The sequence below is a fragment of the Urocampus carinirostris genome, chromosome 10, assembly GCF_059441175.1.
Source record: "Urocampus carinirostris isolate Australia breed hairy pipefish chromosome 10, RoL_Ucar_1.0, whole genome shotgun sequence".
Classification (NCBI taxonomy): domain Eukaryota; kingdom Metazoa; phylum Chordata; class Actinopteri; order Syngnathiformes; family Syngnathidae; genus Urocampus; species Urocampus carinirostris.
The window spans coordinates 26,933,383-26,951,930 of NC_142358.1; the positions used below are offsets into that span (position 1 = coordinate 26,933,383).

The 18,548-nt window shown below is 38.2% G+C and overlaps 1 protein-coding gene across 2 annotated transcripts in view; it reads right to left on the reverse strand.

Annotated features, from left to right (window-relative positions):
• The window catches only part of LOC148358550 (unconventional myosin-Ic-like), a 77,488-nt gene that overhangs the window by 51,180 nt on the left and 7,760 nt on the right, over window positions 1-18,548 (reverse strand). The window contains exon 1 of one of the 2 annotated variants that reach the window (XM_088344961.1): window positions 821-1,067. The exons of the other annotated variant lie outside the window; for it this stretch is intronic. Within the exon in view, the coding sequence (XP_088201087.1) occupies window positions 821-838 (18 nt within the window). The 5' untranslated portion in view covers window positions 839-1,067. Of the gene's footprint in view, window positions 1-820; window positions 1,068-18,548 lie in introns of those variants that run through there. 2 annotated transcript variants of the gene reach the window in all.

The window sequence follows — 18,548 nt, forward strand, 5'->3', positions numbered from 1 at the left end:
GGTCAAATAAACCAAAGTACTTTATTGGTGATTTTTTTTTGTTCAAATTGGGTTATATTTTACCCAACGTTCTTAAAACATGCTCAGCAAGGTGTTTCTTTGACCTTTTTCACCTGACATGCTGCCCAAGGTGTTCCCTTAATTTACAACTAAGCTGAAAATTGGGTTAAATTAACCAAATTACTTTATTGGTGCATTTCTTTTAAAATTCAAATTGGGTTATATTTTACCCGACATTTTTAGAATATGTTCAGCAAGGTGTTTCTTTAACCTCTTTCGCCTCACATGGTGCCCAAAGCATTCCCTTACTCTACAACCAAACTGAAAATTGGGTCAAATAAACGAAATTACTTTATTGGTGATTTTTTTTTTTTTTATTCAAATTGGGTTATATTTTTCCCTGACGTTCTTAGAACATGCTCAGCAAGGTGTTTCTTTGACCTTTTTCACCTCACATGCTGCCCAAAGTGTTCCCTTACTTTACAACTAAGCTGAAAATTGGGTTAAATTAACCAAAGTACTTTATTGGTGCATTTTTTAATCCAAATTGGGTTATATTTGACCCAACCTTTTTATAATATGTTCAATAAGGTGTTTCTTTGACCTCTTTCACCCCACACACTTCCCACAGCATTCCCTTACTCAACAACACAGTTGTGATCACAGATAAATGAACTTCCATTTTCAGAAAAGTAATTCCTTCCTTTAAGTCAGACCAAGTTCAATCCAGTTTGTAGATATTTAAATATCCATAAACCAAAATCATACAGACCAATTCTTTCAAAAATGAACTCCATCTTTTGTAAAGCAGAAACCTTACCAAAGGTCTGTACTTCATCGTTCCTGCTTTGAGTGATCTGCAAGACCTTCAAGGCTCCACCGATGTGGCAGTGAAGCAATACGTCACAGCCACTATTCAGCAGAGTTTGTTTTTAGAAGTGCTCCGCTTCGTCCTGAGAACCAGCTGCCATTGCTTCTCCACTGACTGTTTTTATGCTCCGTCTTGCCGCTCGCTTATTCCCTCATTTTCCCTTCCCTCCCTTCCGTCGTGCAAAGGGAATAGTCGCTGCCTAAGGTGACATATAACGCCACTCCACTCCCTTCCCGCAGCTTACTCGATCGTCCCCCGCCCCAGTCCCATTCTCCTTTCCCCCCTCAACTTAGGAGTCAAAAGCCAAAACTTTCCATTGTTGCTTCAACTTTTATTCTTTCGGATTTCTTTTTCTGTCACCGTGTAAAAAGACGCAAGCCCGACCTACATTATTGGTACGATATCATTAAAGGAACTGGAATCTGTCTAGACACACACACATGCACATCAAAGACACCAGCTGCTTGTTAACATTAATAACAACTGACATTTTACAGCCAATGAGCATGTGTTTCAGAGAACATGGAGGAAGACAAAAGTTCACTAGAGCAGTTTACCCAACACACACACACACACACACACATACAAAGACACACACACAAAGTGGTTTAAAGGGGCACTGTGTAATACTTGAGAACTAGATGCCGCTGTGTTGGCCAGTTCAACCGCTAACGAATGGTACAAAGAATACAAACTACGGACACTAAAAGTGACCAAAATCCACTCATTTAATTCCCATTTACTTGCCCAGCCTTGTCGGACTTCTCCAGCAAGGTTTTTTGGGTCTTTCGAAACCTGTAGCAGCGAGATGGCAGACAATTATGTCAGCACCCACGAGGTGAGGCTCATGTAGACGTAAGATCTTAAACCCAAGCTCAAACCCAAATTTCGGCCCAGGGCGAAAATGTAAATCATTACTTATTTTTTGATTATCCACCATTCAATATTCTTCTTTGCCTCCCTGTCTCTCTCTCTTTTAGATTGCTGCACTAGATTCTTAAGGATATACTGCTGCTGTGGTTTATAGCCCAATTTTCAACCTGTCCAAATGACGGACGACTATAACATTTTCCCATCAACTTCTTAAAAACAAATCTGTCAATGATAGATCATCGTCAGTTAATGTAACCTCTCCAGACATAGAAATCTAAAATATGTAAATGTTTTTACATTTTTGTTTAACTTGGATTCTGTTAGAAAAGACAAGCTGTCATTTGTTGGCACAAATCACCTCTCTTTCTTCCAGGTCCTCAAAAATAAAATATGAAATTTTAGGTTTGCACCAAGCTCAGCCCACCTAAAGAAAAGTGGAAGTAGTACTACTAACGGCAGTAAGGGCAACGCATATACTATCCCAATGGGATAATCACATTTATATGATATCGTGGATGTTAGCGGACATTCACGCGTCCTAGACCTCACAGTGTGAGCTCAGTTCCCGTGTAACGTGACCGAATTTACCTATGTGACTACGTCAATGTTGGTCTAGGCACTTCCAAAAGTGGCCATTTGGAGAGGACCGGATTACAGCTATAAAACCTCTGTAACTGTATTTTACTTTGGCCGTTTTTTAAGACATTATAAGAGAGTTGTAAATGTTTGACTTCTCTTTCCAGAAGTCGATCAATACTTGTGCACACTTGTGCGTAGTAATGTTGCATAAAAATGAATCACGAGTGACATTACGCACGTTGATTTAGGGATCTAATTTGAATACACAGTGTACAGTATATATGCGTATCGTTCTTTTCAGACTTTAATTGGCTAACCAATGAGCTAATCATCATTTGAATTGGTTACTACTGGCTAAAGATATTCTGAGCTTAAGGATGCGATCTCTGTTTTATCAATTATAGGCTTTTAGGCTAATGTGGGCTGTGGACCATGAAAAAACAGCCTGCTATTGTCCGAGAGTGGTGTCAATCAAAAGATGAGAGGCTTACGGCCATGTTGGAAGCAGTTTTGTTTTTTATTTTTTTTATAAATGGGAATTATGTGGAGACACACACAGGTTACACCAAGAAACGTCCAACGATGCGGAAATGCTTTTAGGTTTGTTTTTTTTGTTTTTAATCTGTCGGCATTATTGTGTGTGTTTGAAGTAAATATTTTACATGGTTGGATTCACTGTATGGTCATGGATGTAACAACTCAATGTCAATTGTGTCATGAAATGACTACCAGGGGACTTATTGGGGAGCTATCCCGGCTTTATAGTTTTCAGGTATCTTGTTTCAGACTGATCGTGATGAGTACATTTTGAAATGGTGAACATATCTTGAATCCCAAGAGTTAAAGCTTTCCATTGATATGTGGCATGACATATTTTAGTGACTGGTGACATAGTGGAGACACTACTTTGCTTGTCAACACTATGACGACCTGCCATTAAGGGGTTAAAAACTACAGTATGCCAGTAAACACAACATTCATAGGGATAAATCTATCACAACAGTTACGTCCCCATTAAAGTAAATCAAAATCAATATATGGCTACACTACTCGACTACATCAACAGGAAAATTGACAATATTGAAACATTAAATAAAAAGTTTCCTTTATTACCAGGGACTTTGTAATTAAAACAAAGTGAAATCATTATCCTCATGTGGTTTCTAAGCAGGAACTTTTACTCCCATGTCGCAGAATATTTGTTTCTGCCTTTCGACATTGTGAAATATAAACTGCAGCATTTCCTTTCAAGCGCTTCTTAAATACTTTGCTCCAATTCCAATTGATTCTTTGGTAAACTAGTTCCTCTCTAGTTGAAAACCAGCTCATCCAACATTTTTTGTCAACAATCATATTATTTAGGAGCAATCTTGTGCATTATGTAGCCAACTCATACTTGAACAACCGCTGCAAGCTGCAGCTTTAAAGATCTCCCGAGTGCCAACAGGAAAGACCGATTTTATAGGCCTCATTAGGATGACCCTCCTTCTAAAAGAATAGGCCTGTAAATATAATTTAACCAGAACAGTTCTGCAATGCAGCATGCGTCAGCAGCATAAAAAGTATCACCTGTCTTTCGTTTAGGTTCCTTAGAGGAAAGATAAATGCAATTCTTGGGTACGGATAGAGTGGGAAAAATTGCCTCGTTCACGAATGCAATCCTAATGATTAAAGGCACAGGGTTTAATATTTGACCACTCGATATCGCCGTATAGTATAGTGCAACTGAAAAATGAGTGCTACAAAGCACAGGGAAGAACACAAACTACGGCGACTCAAAGAGACCAAACCCTGTCCAATTTATCTTCTCATTTTTGGGCCAGCTTTTATTGGACAAAAAAAAGAGAAGAAAAAGTGAAAAAAGAATGCAAGAACAAAAGGAGGAAAAGACAAATAAAGAAGGAACAAAGACAAATACAGCAAAGAGATAAAAAACGGGGGGGAAAGAAAATATGACAAGAAAAAGCTGAAAATGGGGGGGAGAAAGCACAAGAGAGAGAGGGAAAAAAGAAGAAATAAAAGGACAAACAAAAAAGGAAAGAAGGATGCAAAATGAAAAATAATAAAAGAAAAAAACGACAAATAAAAACAGGAGAGAATGAGAAAAAAAGAAAAAAGTTAAGAAACAAAAATAAATTTAAAAAGGAAGAAAAAGGAAAACGGAAACAACACTTAAAAGAAAAAACAGGCGTTAGTTTTTAGGGGTACCCGTAGCAGCCTGATTCCAAAAGAATGCAAATTTCTCAACCTACAATTATTAAAAATATAATCACTCTATGAAAGTTAATGTATTTTTGCTTATATCAATCCATATCAATATTATATTTTTCTTTAATTCCTGATTTTTTTACCACTAAGAGTCACTAAATAATACATATTGCCCATTTAAGGTTAACTCGTTGAGCAGTTCCACACCAGCTTTACGCTCCACACTGCCACCCTGTGGTTAAAAAGCCTGACACTTTAATGTTTCTGTGCCAGGAAGGCGCAAAGAAAAACATACTAAGCAAGACTCACTCTAATTGAGTTTAAACCCTGCACACCTCAACTTGTCCCTTGAGCTCTCTTTCGTTCTGTTCCCACTCCAACTATAATCGGAGCTTCTGTGGCAGGAATCTGAGTAATGTGTATCAGATTCACGCTTCCTTTCACCCCAGTTGTGCATGCAGTGGACAGCCAGCGGGGAACAGGCCGAGATATAAGTCTAGATAGGTAAAACACTTCTTGCTAACCCCAAACATTCACATGTACTTCTGGCTTACGTCAATTTTCGGCATGTTAACAGAAACGTAAGTGTGTTTTTGAGTGTGAGAACGTGTGTCATTGTGTTTGCACGGATTAAAGTTGAGAGTATATTTTTGTGTTGGTTCAGAAGGGGGAGGAGCTTGACTAGTAATATCCTTCTCAGCTGTTAGTCGGTTCAACTCTTGCCTTTCCCCGTTCTGGAGCCTCTAACTTTACTCGTGTAGCTTCCATTTATCTTACAACCAGGGTTGGGTAGGGTTACTTTAACTTGATTACTTTCAATTACTTTTGGATTACTCCAATACCAAATATGCTAATAAAAGACAAAATAAACTAAATATGAATAAAATGACTAAATTTTGTGCAGGCTTGGGGAGTAACGGAATACATGGAACGGCAAAAATGATGTTGGCAAGCTGTTTGGATTTATTTTCATTTTGTTTCTGTCGCATTTTATGTTAGTTTTGCCGGAGATCAAAGAGATCAAAGCCAGGAGAGAAAGCTTACCACGTGTTGTGAGTCATAATTTTATTCATATTTACCGTAAATTACAGACTATAAGCCGCTACTTTTCCCCCTAACTTTAAACCCTGCGGCTTATTCAGTGATGCGGCCAATTTATGTAATTTTTCTAACGGCCGCCAGCGGCGCTCGAGTGTTGCTACCATTAACTGCCCTGTCACAGGCACAGTTTGGGATGAAAGCTATATTATTATTATTAAAGCTTTGAAAACTCTCTCGGTGTACCGTCTTTCTTTGTAAATATGTGTAACCCATGTATAATATGTATTTGCAACTGTTTCGAGTTTTTTGTTGCCCTCATGTAGGTTTTAGATGAGGGGCGGTGTAATGATAACCTGTGGTCTGTAATACTCTGTAATAGTCTGTAGTCTGTACAGCCCTTTGAGACTTCTTGTGATTAAGGGCTATACAAAAAACACAACTTGACTTGACTTGTATATTTTTGTAATGTATTTATTTGTATTTATTTTAGACACTTATTCTGATATGTTTTGCACGGATGAACGAAAAGTGAGGGGCGGAACAAACGCGGGGTGCCGAGTTTAAGTGGGGACCACTGAAGGTGAGGGACAGACAAGGAAAGAAGAGGCGGTAAAAAGTTGGTTAAAGAAAAAGGAGTTGCGCGAGTAAATGTTTTCATCTGATATATTTTTCCCACCCTTACCTTTGGAAATATACACTTTTTTCCTTGGATTACTTTCAACGGGACCCGGACTCTGCAGGTCTGCATCAAACCTTAAGTACCAGTATCATTTTCCGTTCATTTTGCCGGCTGTGATTTTTGGACTGTGGACTTTAATGAAAGACATTTAGTTTCAATCGCGGGACTTGAAGTCGAGTTTGGGTTAATTTTGTGTTACATGTTTAAATGTGGGCGCATGCGGCTTATATATGTACAAAATTGGTTTTCCTCTTAAAATGTGGTGGGTGCGGCTTATAATCAGGTGCGCGCTATAGTCTGGAATTTACGGTAGTTTCTTTGTGTGTGTGAGAGAGAGAGAGAGAGAGAGAGAGAGAGAGAGAGAGAGAGAGAGAGAGAGAGAGAGAGAGAGAGAGAGAGAGAGAGAGAGAGAGAGAGAGAGAGAGAGAGAGAGAGCGAGAGAGAGCGAGAGAGCGAGAGCGAGAGCGAGAGCGAGAGCGAGAAAATATTTGGTATTGGAGTAATCCAAAAGTAATTGAAAGTAATCAAGTTAAAGTAACCCTACCCAACCCTGCTTACAACATACTGTATAGAAGAGTATACGCCAAAAGAGAATAGAAACCATAAAATAATGCTGATTAATAAACACAGTAACAACAATGAGATCAGTGCAAAGGCAATGAGTGTCAACGTATATTTGTTTTGAACCCTAGAGGAGATATCAGGGGATCTCTACCCATAAAAGCAAACAAGGGGAGATTATAAACTGTAAAATAGGCACATCCTGACCTTGTTTTATTGCTGTATGTAGCTCATGTTTCCATCTCCTCCCAACTGTGAATGGCTTGATCTCTTAACAGTTCCGAAGCAATAAACGATGGACTTTGACAGGCTTGATTGAATTTGAGCGGCACCGTTGGAACAATGCAAGAAGTGTTTAATGACATTAGTTTTATAGCTTTTAACAAGATAGTTAAACCAAACTCAAAGGGACCGTACAGTTAAATGGGCTGAATATTGATGGTTACGTAATGCAGTGTGTAAAGAGTGAGGTCTACTAAGATCCAGACATCTAAAGGAACACGTTATTTACAGTTTATTTTTCTCTGTGACAACTTTTGTTGTGACACCATTTACCTGAGTTTTAGGCAGGAACTATATGTGCCGTTTTTTCTCATTATTAAGCTAGAATGGCGGCATAGATATAATTTCCTAGATAGCTTGTCTAGTGGTTACTTAACGTCTGAAAACAGTGAGCACTCATCGCCCAAATTCATGCTCAACTTTAGTTGTGTCCACTTTACCCAGATCATTTGAGAAGTTAACATTTTCCCTTAATTGACAGCTCATATGAAGCACAAGGACCACAACATCTAAATTGAATTGTGCCGATTCTTTTAATGCTTACAACTTGTATAATCAATTTTTAAACTGGGTTTAAAAGACATGCAGATTAATTATTTAGAATAAAAAATACTTTCAAGCACTATTTATCACAAACACACTCTGAACATTCTAACTAGCCAAGGCTCTCGTCATTGGAAAAGTCAGCAAGAAACTCAAGCACGCACACTTTAAAATATTTTTGGAACTCGGACAAATAACGCCATACAGCTGCCAACTGGGTACCTGTCGCCATGAATGCTTGACACTTGTGCATAATCTAATGGCCCAATCAACTAACAATTGTAATTGTCTAAACTTAGCGAGCACATTTAATATTGGGAAGTCAAAATGTTTTTAAAATAATTAGTTATGGTTGCCATCTGACCAACTCAGTGCCACTTTAAAATAGTCTATATTGTATTTGTGCTTGGGTATCACATAATTGTTAACCTTTGTGTAAAAGATGCTACGTTAAGTTATGCTTGCAGGTTCTTTGACATTTTTTAGACAAAGTTGGTGCGAGAAAAGAAAAAAAAAATTATTTGGAGATGCTAAATTTAACGTAAAATTTGGACTTCAAGGCGCACCCGATTATAAGCCGCACCCAGTTTTTAAAAATATATATATTCTGTGCTTGGGGAATACTGGCGCGGCTTATTGTTCGAATTTTATGGTACTCAAGGACACTTCTCATTTTCAGTTACCAATTTTAGTTTTCCAAACACACTATGTACTTGATCCCTGCATGTCGTTTCTGCGCTGCTAGAAAAATGAATCTAGACTGATTATACAGTCTTTTTCTTTCGGAACCTGCTAATCGGCATGTGCAGCCTCAAACAAAGTACATGACCTGTTACAGCTTGGCCTAAATAAAGTATGGACTTAAAAATTACATTAAGACTATGTGGAAGGAAAACTTAAAATCCCAGAGATCGTTTTAAGGAAACACATTTGACCTTGACTCTGTGGGAAACGCTAATAAAGTGGGAACTTTCTCCTGCCTTACTCTCTTCTGCTCCCCACTTCTTAAACTCTTCTTTCCGGTGTCACTTCCTCTGCCAAAGTGTTTCAAAGTAAGCTTGAAAATCTTTCTATTTGCCATTGACTATACGTTCAAGAATGGTTGAAGAATAATGCTTCTAAAAGTAGCATTAGCTGTAGTAGCTTGCAGTGTGAAACTAACATCAATTAAACTGTAATTATGACAAAGGAGGTTCACATAATTTTAAATAACAAGCAATTTGCATCTGCACAGATGACAATAGTCAGAAGGCCGAGAATGCACTCTTAAAGACATCCTGATTGCATCATAATGGTGTCATTTGTAGCCCCCCTATATTAATTGGGTGAAAACTTTTAACTAGAAAACTGAGTAGCAATGCAAATTTCTTACCAACAATGTTTTTGTTTTAGCAATAATCACAGCATCAATTTTCAGTCAAAAGAAAACTTCATAAATACAGTTTTTATGAGATTCTTTCATCTATTAATCACAACGTTTGGTCTTGAACTATAACCACTGAGGTAATCATAGTCACAGACTGTTCTCGGTTTATTCAGCTGACTTGCAAGAACGTTCTACCAGAAGGCCCGAGCTTGTAAAACCCCAAGGGAGGAATGTAAAGTTAGAAGGAATAATAGGTGAAAACTTTTAATTATAACTTTCGATTAAAATGCTTTATGTTTGGAAAATCAAGCATAATATCCGCACCCATCTCAATGACATAAATTCAATCACCACTCTGCGCCTTTATAAAGCCTCTGTCCCAGTGGACAAAATTAAACTATCTGGCCATCAACCAAAAACAATATGGCAGCACAGCTGAGCAATGTTAAAATGGCACGCCTAGTATCTGGGAACATGGTTTGCAGTTTACTTTTTTTCTGTAAACCAAAATGCTTGATGAAACATGCAAGCTGCGTGGAAAATGATAACACTGTGTAACTAGTTGTTCCTGGTTTTGTCTTGCTACCTGCTCTTACACATACATATTTGCACACCTTCAAATTCTAAGTGAGCTTCTATTTGTTATAATTAGTTATTGGATTTTGTTTCTAGTATTACTGGGGATGCAACATTTTTGATCTAAATATTTGTGTGTGGCTTTTTTTATTTGGGCACAGCACAAAACAATATCACCAATAATTAACGAAAAGAAAAACAAACTATTTGAACACAATCAAATGTACACTACAAAAATGTAATAAATAATCATGAGCTTAAAAAGACTTGGCTGAAGCTGAAACTTGCAAGTCATATTCAAAAATCAAAACAAGAAAAACAAAACCCTACCAAAAGAATAGACATTTCAGAACTGCTATCAAACTGTTAATGCCACCTATAACAATACTCTCAATAAATGCATCTTTATCAAGCATATTTATCAAAATGACTTATCAATAATTATCTGTTTAAGCTGTATTTTTTTCTTAAAGGTGAGGTGCGTTTTTTGAGGTGTCTTTGAAAAGTTGAAAGCAAAATGTTTTTTCAATTAACTCAATGCCAGACGTTTCTCCCAAATGGGAGGCACCGCTGCCAGCCAAAATAACATTGTATTGCAGGATCACTGAACTTATGCATGACAAAGCATGAACTTTGCAAGAAACTTTCAGTCTCCGGTGATTCCGGTGACGTGATTACTTGACTCTGGTCGGCAGGGCGATTGCGGACATGCACTAAACATCATCCCATTCTGTCCCGACGGTTACAAAAGCACTTCGTCACCTTTTTAGAATGAATGACTGTCTTTACCGATGTATTTGCTTTTATCAACACTGCGCATACTCGACTGCAGAGTCTCAGCATATGTGAAGAGTACGCTGCCATACTGTGTCATACATTGAGCAAAACTCGTAACTTTGTGTATGGACAAAGTTCTGATCTCCTGCCATCTAGTGGTGATTCATTATACTAAAAACATTACCAGAGGGTTTATATTCACCAAAGAACTGCGCCAAAGACTTTAGAATAGTTTAAAAAATTGTGTTTATACGTTTTGGCACTATAGGACAAGGTTTCTGAAAATGTATTTATACATTATGGCACTGAATAAGTTAAGTATGTGTTAACAATGACAAACTGAGTTCAAAGAGCCTTTATAATTTTGCTTCCACTGCGCCTATTTGCTTTTATCTTACTTTTAGCATCTCTGTTCCGGGACTCACAACAGATTAACAAACAGGAAATGGGAGATTGATTTAATGCTCGTTACCGGGTTTTTTGTTAGTGTAGCCTGAAAATGGTAAAAGTAAGAAAAGCCTGTTTCAAATACAGACCAAACGCCAAGCCAAACTCTCATAAAGATGAAAAAATAAGAGTTTGTTAGTACTTTAGGAATGAGCTGACTGAGGCTGCAATCATGACTTTAAGCCAGGAAATGGCGGCAGGGAGTAGTAAAATGTCCAGTTGCGGATCCCAGTATTGAATAAAAAGGCAAATTACTGGCATTGGGCTGAAATCTATATCCAAATTCGTAACTTTAGTTGCTTCTGCTTAGATGACCATGAGGTTTTCATTAATTGGACTTTATGCTGGGTTGAAATCACAGTTTCATAGAATATTGTTTAATAACACATCGGAAAGGTGAAGGTGTATGTGGTGCATGTTACACTAAAAACAAAATATAAGGTCTGGTGGTGCTGAGAATTGAAAACAGAGGGAAATAGAGAAAATCAGAACAAAAAATGTCATAAATGGCGGTCTAGAGCGGGTGTGATGTCAGAGTGAAAGAATGCAAGACTCGTGGTTTGCAAACATGAATGAGGGAAGTTAAGAGAAACCGTAAGGAATGAAAAATAAAGAGAATGTGAGGGAAGAAATCACAGACCGATGAAAAAAACAGCAGTGAGGGATTGAAAAATCAAGAGACTTTAGTGTATTTGTTCTGTCATAACCACCCACTTTGGCAACTTATGGCAACTCACACAGATACACAGTATACTGTATGTATGCAAAGGGGGGTTCCCCTTTTGCAAGCTGTTGCCGTTTAATATGGTCTCGACCAAAAAAGGAAAAGTGGATTACCGGTGTGTTTGTGTCAATCAGTGAGATGTGTCCACACAGGATCAAACAACACAAGCTGGCTTGAGATGGATTTAAGAGACAGGATGACAACTTGCATATATTCACTTTTCCAGCAAGGCAGCAGTTTGGTCAAGCACAGTATTTCCTATAATTGATATATTCTCCCTGAAAAAATATACATCTCAAGTAAATTAAGTGAATTTGTTTGCCAGTGGTGGGATATGTTTGACAGATTGTACAACATATACCCCACCCAGCAGAGGAACAGTCAAAAAGGTGTTGAGAATAAATAAATGCCAAGGTTCTGTCCATAATGCCTTTTTCATTCGGTTTAAAACTGGAGAGTATAATAAAGACGACTTTTGGGGATTAAATTAGGACCACATTGGCTGAGTAAAAACAACCTTGATTATTTTTGGACTAAATTAGGACCATGGGCTGAACACAAACCTCTAATGAGTCTACTGAGTCAAAGCCATCACAGACCAGCCAAAATTCAATGTCCAAAAGGCATCTGATAATGAGTGGGTGGGATACATGTGCTTTGAATAAAAATACAGGGATAACTGAAGAATAAAAAGCATGATGCTACTGTATATGGCTTACAGGTCACCATGGCCCCACTTGTTAGTGACACAATGTCTGGAACTACTTTTCATGTTTAAGAAGCCAAGGTTCTATGCATGCACAGGAAATGCCTTATATATATTGTAATGTAAACAACCATTAGTATTTCAGTGGTAAAGGACCTAGTGCAAGCTGTGGTTATTTCAATCGTCACATTTTTTTAAATAACTGTGATTTGGCATGGGGTCTTCGTTTTGAGCCATAGTACTGGGGGAAAAAAAACTAAATCGCCAACCAGTGGAACATTTTGAACGAAAAATAAATACATGCAACAAACGGGCTTATCGAGTCAAAGCATGCGGCAACTTGCTCACAAGGAATTCAAAACATAAAACATTCAAACTGTGCATTGCCCGGACTACGTTTTCATCCGCTTGTGCAAACAAGTCTCCTCTTTGCTTCATCTTCATAATTTTCCAAACGTCTTATTCTCGTACCGGATTTCTTCTATACCTTTCCCAATCGTTTGCATATTTTTATGCCCAGAAATCCTTTCCCTCCCCCCACGGGACATATACCATTTTGGTGTTATTTTTACCAAGTAGTCCATATATGGTGGGGTTTGACTGCAAAAACAAAACTTGTCTACTAGCGCCGGCACACAGCACAGCTGTGATATGACAAGTGGACACTTGAGAATTACAGACCAATTTAGAACTGGAATTTACATGGATGATAGCTGACATTCACAAAGTGGCATTATTCAGGTTTTGTTAGGCCATGGCCACTGGGTTATGCATTTCATAACCAGAATGTTTGTTACGGTTATGAAAAACCAATATTTTAATTGAACCAAGCTTCGATTAGCCTAGTCCACATGCTCAGGCCAAGGCCATTCCAATCGCAAAACAAGCCTCCTTTGAATACAATGATTTCCCTAGTGTCATTTCCACATTTCCTTCAACTCACGTGGCAAAAAAAAAGAAGTCTGTTATTTGGATTTAATGTTTTTATTCAGTCAAATGCTAACCAATATAGAACAAAAATAATGCTGGTCATAGAATGAATGTCCTAACAGATCTTGAAATTACTATCATTTTAATGTTACTATTATTTTAACATTTTACTAAGAAAAATGTAATTGGTTTATAACTGTACGGATATGGTAATGTTTTTTTTTTCTCAGAGCAATATGGGTGGCACTTTCACTAGAAAAGGTTCACTCAATTTGCTCCCGTTTATTAATAGTAAATAGTTCAAATAAGAACTTGGTAACCCATTTCAGGAAAACAAAACAGCAGGCATGCTGTGAACTCCAAAACTGTTATTGTTGAGAAAAAGGATCATACCTGCCAATTTGGGCAATGTGCATGAATTTTTTTACACACAATTTATGTTAGTTTGTTTTTTCTCACAATTTTGGTAAATGGTAGGCAAAGAACTGGTATAAAAATTCCCAACCCTTATGGTGCTCAAAGATCTTTACAATGTGTTCCTTTTGCATACTCAATTATATACCAGTAGATGGCTGCTGCCACGCAGTGGCTCGACACGTTGTACTGGGAGTTAATTACAATCCAGTGTCTTGTTCAAGGTCACTTGGGCTCACCATTACTCTCACTTCCCTTCAAACTGACTCCTTACTCTAGCAAATCATGCTCATAGATTTGGTAAGAAAGCCTGCAAAGCCTAAAGTAGGATAGAAGAGTGTGGGACACATATCTTGTTTCATTAAGTGAGGTCTGGGGCACCCGAGCCTCTCTTTATAGTTGCCCCCATGGCATTACCAATCAGCTAAAACGGAAGGAGCAATTATATGTGTTTATGTTGCATTGTGTTATGCAATGTAAATGGGATATACAGAAAAGCACATAGGCGCAGGACAGATGGTCGCCGTAAAAAAAGAAGGAAGAACGTATGTCATAAAAACGAAGGAAGAACGTACAAGAGTAAAGCTTGTTGTCTGGCGACATACCTTTTTCCTTTAGCAAGTCAAACACTACAGTTTATTGTTGTAACCAGTTCCAATATTAAAGTTATGAAGGGAATATAAAAAGGGACAACAACAAAAAGACGATTTGTTGCAAATGTTAAGTCAGAAAAACACAGCTTGAAGTATTGATGAACAAGACGAATTGAGCGGGTGAAAGACAAAGTAATGGAATTAAAGCCTGAGGAATGGTCGCTTGGGAGATGAACATTAAACCATGAGACCTTCGTATATAAAATACCTAAAGTATGCAAAGCTTTGCTAATTTGCATGTGAGTCGAAACAATGTTCAGTTATTAAATGCCATTGTATCAGCATGGCAAGTTTTATATTCCTCAGCTAAGTATAACAATGTCCATGTTGAGAACATTCAAGCTGGAATTGGGTGAGGCAGGGATCTCATTAGAGCCATTTGCAAAATCTTAGTTTTGCGCTGAGAGTACATGATTTATTTAACCCTTGTGGCATGCAGGTACACATTGTATACATTTTCATGCTTTTGCGTTTTCAAGCTGAGAGAGAGCATTGGAAAGTAAACATTTGGGAGCTCAAATTTCCCACGGGTTGTGAGAACATGTGGTTGTTCAAAATGGCATTGTGCTGTGATTTAAAGGTTATTGCATTTAGGAGCCAAGCACAAGCTTTACACAAAGTTCGTTCTATACCTTATTTGGACATACAGCATAGACATCCATTATACTTCATAATCTTTGACTTCTCATAAACCTGGTGTATTTCAATGCATTTCCAGGGATTTTAGTATTTTTCTCTTTAGTGCCATGGCGTCAATTGTATGCAAAGTAAACAATTTTGTTGAGTGGTGCCGAAGGCCAAATATAATAATAATTATAATAGAAATTTTGACTGCAATCCACTAGGACTGCATGATTTTGGAAAAATAAACAATTGCGATTTTTAATACCAGTACTGTAATGTCGGTGTGATTTTCAATTTTAAAAGAAGTGTGCATTTTTGTGAGTACTTGACCCTCCTGTTGTCCTCGGGTCAAAATCACCCACCACTGTGTTGTTAAAACCTTGAAATATCTGATTATATTTCATTTAACACAATTCAAGTCACATTTATTTGTATAGGCCTTAATCACAAAATGTCTCAAAGGACTGCACAGGCCACAATTGGACATTTCTGCAAAGCTGCTTCAAAGATAAACAACTGATTGATTGGTTGGAATGATTCCCATTGGAAAAGTTAACAATTTAAACAACACTTTGTTTGAATCTCAACTTTTATTGGTCATGTGTTTGAATCTGAGTGGATCGCGACCTCTTTGTCAAAATGTACATAAGGGGCCGACTTAACCCAGCGACTATTACCTACCAACACTGACTTGGGCAGGATGGAAATGAAATACTGAGCCAATGAAGCACTGCATTCGGTTATGGAGGGAGAATCTGAACTGGAAGATTTTTTTCTCTGACACCTTGGAATATTCTCCTGAGTATTTTGAACCTGATTGCTTGGCTAAAGGGGGAACAAATGGAAGAGGTTTCTGGAGATGATGAACCGAGTGATGATGTGGAGGAAGAAGACATGAGGGAGAATCTGGGTGATGAGAATGTGCAAGATGATGTGGAAGAAGAGGTGAGTAGACAAAACATTTAGCGATCCAAAAATGAAAAAAGTCATGTAGTACGCTCATCTTGGGATCATGAGGTCGCATGTTCGATTCCCAGCTCCTCTGTGTTATATGTCGAAGTGTCCTTGGGCAAGACACTGAATCCCTAATGCCCCCAATAAGCAGGTAAGCGCCTTGCAGGGCTGGCTCCCTATTGGTGTGTGATTGTGTGTGTGAATAGGTAAGTGTGAAGCACATTGTAAAAGCGCTTTGGGAGGTCTTCATTGACTTGAAAAGTGCTATATAAATGCAGACCATTTACCATCACACAACGTGATGCCTTCGACACTGCCGGACCCTGGGGAAACTTTGTATGCCCTTGTCCGCATCAGTAGGCCCGTCACCGCATTCAATACATTTTTACCAAGGAAATTATTGACCACATAGTCACAATGACTAATTTACAAGGGGAGGGAACAACAGTGTGCTGGACCACAATCACCACACAGCAACTCAGTGCATACTCATTTTAGCTGGAATGTACAAGTCAAGAGACGGGTCTACAAAAACTATGAGACAAGGAACTGGGCCGTCCAATGTTCGCTGCAACGATATCCCTCTTCAAGTTTAGGGGGTAAATAAATAAACAACCTAAATCCACACATGTATAGATAGTTCTGATGACACTGAACATTAAATGGTTGGAAGTAAAAAATATTCATAGATGACCGAGTTATCACAATTTAAGGTCATGCATTGTGCAAGGTTTCTGGGGAAACTGCTATTGTTAAACAAATGGCATGGATTCGCGAAAAAAATGTCACCACTTTTTGACTAATATGAAGCTTTAATTAGGCCATTTGAAATATTCACTAAGATATTTTTGTATAATTTATTTCATGTATATGTGTAAACAGTTCAGTTAGTTTTCTCTATAGTCAATTTTAGGATATGTTATGCCATTAGAGGGCAGGAATAAATACATGAAAAACCGTATGTGTATGGACAGGTCTGGTGCCACTGAACATTTGAGTGTTTGGAGTTCAAAAATACATAAATGGCTGAGTCATCACGTCCAAATAATGTACACTGACATACATGGTGCCACCCAAAAAAATTGCTTGCCACGAGCGTTAAACAAAGGACAGTCGTACTTTATTTGCAGGTTATGGGCAGTCTTCTTTTGCAATGCCCAACCCGAGACTTGATGAATTTGGGAAAAATAGGTCATAGTCCAAGACCAGTTGATACGCTCTATCATTATGAACGTTTCGGTCAAGACGATCAACTGACACTTTTGACACAAATAAAAAGGTATTTTTATATTATTCAACAATTGTACCTGCATTATTTCCAGTCACACACGTTTTTCTTTTTATATAGGTTTTGTTTTATTGTGCCTGGAGTTTCTAGTTTCTCTCTCCACATCCAAGGCCACACCTGTTCAAATTGTTCCGACATTATCAAAGGACCATGGAAGGTCTTAGTTAAATTTTAACAAAAAGGTACTCAGCAAAAGAAATCTTTTACAGTCTTTGTAAAGACAATAGTTTTCTGTTTTTCGCTGAAACCGGAGGGATTCAGGTTAGTGAAGCAAGTATGTCTAAAGGTTTCTAAAAAGAACATTAACATTTTTAAAGGAATACAATGCTTTATGAAAAGGATTGCTGGGTTAAGCATGCATGGTGTCATTAAATATCTTTCAACGTCAGTAAATGATTGACAAACATGCAAGCAAAGCATTAGGTAATCACAAAGCGAGAGACGATATGCCCATTGCAACTTTGTATGGTCCTTGCAAACGTGGTGATCCTCCGGGGAGAACATGCAAACTTCACACAGGGAGGCTGGACTTGAACCCTGTACCGTGGGGCTGCGCGCTAACCACCCATCCACCCACCATGTCACCCAATGTATACTATATTGGAATTTATATGTAAATACTATCTATCTACCCTGATCATATCCCTCGAGATCTACCCTGGTCATATCCCTCGAGAGAGGTGACCGACAGCAAGACAAACACATACAAAAACAAACAAAAAAAAAGTAGCAAAAAACACACACAAAAATGTTTGGACCATGGCCAACCCAAATGCCCAAACACCCAAACAAGGACCTCGGCACCCAATTTGGTCATGCTTTCGTCCCTTCAGATGAAACGGGACACAATAAAGCAGCCATGTCACTCGGGTCAGGGTGACATAACATACTCTTCTGTTCAGGGCTCGACAGCTTTCACTAGTTTACCTCTGCCGCATCATACGGGTGCCCTGCCCATCCCTTAGAACGCGTCTAAACATCCCACTATCCTTTTACAACACCTCTCCACTCATTCCGATCACCAACAAGAGCTCTAGCTTCCACTATATGAATCGCAACAACAAAATTTACGTGTAAAGCAAAATTTAAAAAAAAATCTAGTGTTTAAAGGGAAAACCGACAAATACAGTTACCTATATTTGCACATATGAACAATGTGCACTTTAAAGATTTTGGCTAAATTAAATCAGCTGAGGGATTAGTTGGGCAGATATCTTGAGTAGATTATTAGAAATGACACAAGCACAAAAAAAAAGAGTGTCAACACAAGAATATAAATCATGCATGGAATAAAACATAAATGTATACAATCTAACTACACTGTGACTGTCAAGTGAGGATTTCTGCTCATTTCTGCCTGAGTAGGCAAGTCCTCCATTGTTTCAACTAAGACACCCACTTGATTGTGCTTTCCATCCACAAACTGAGGTTTTGGTGTGTTCTTCCAGAGGG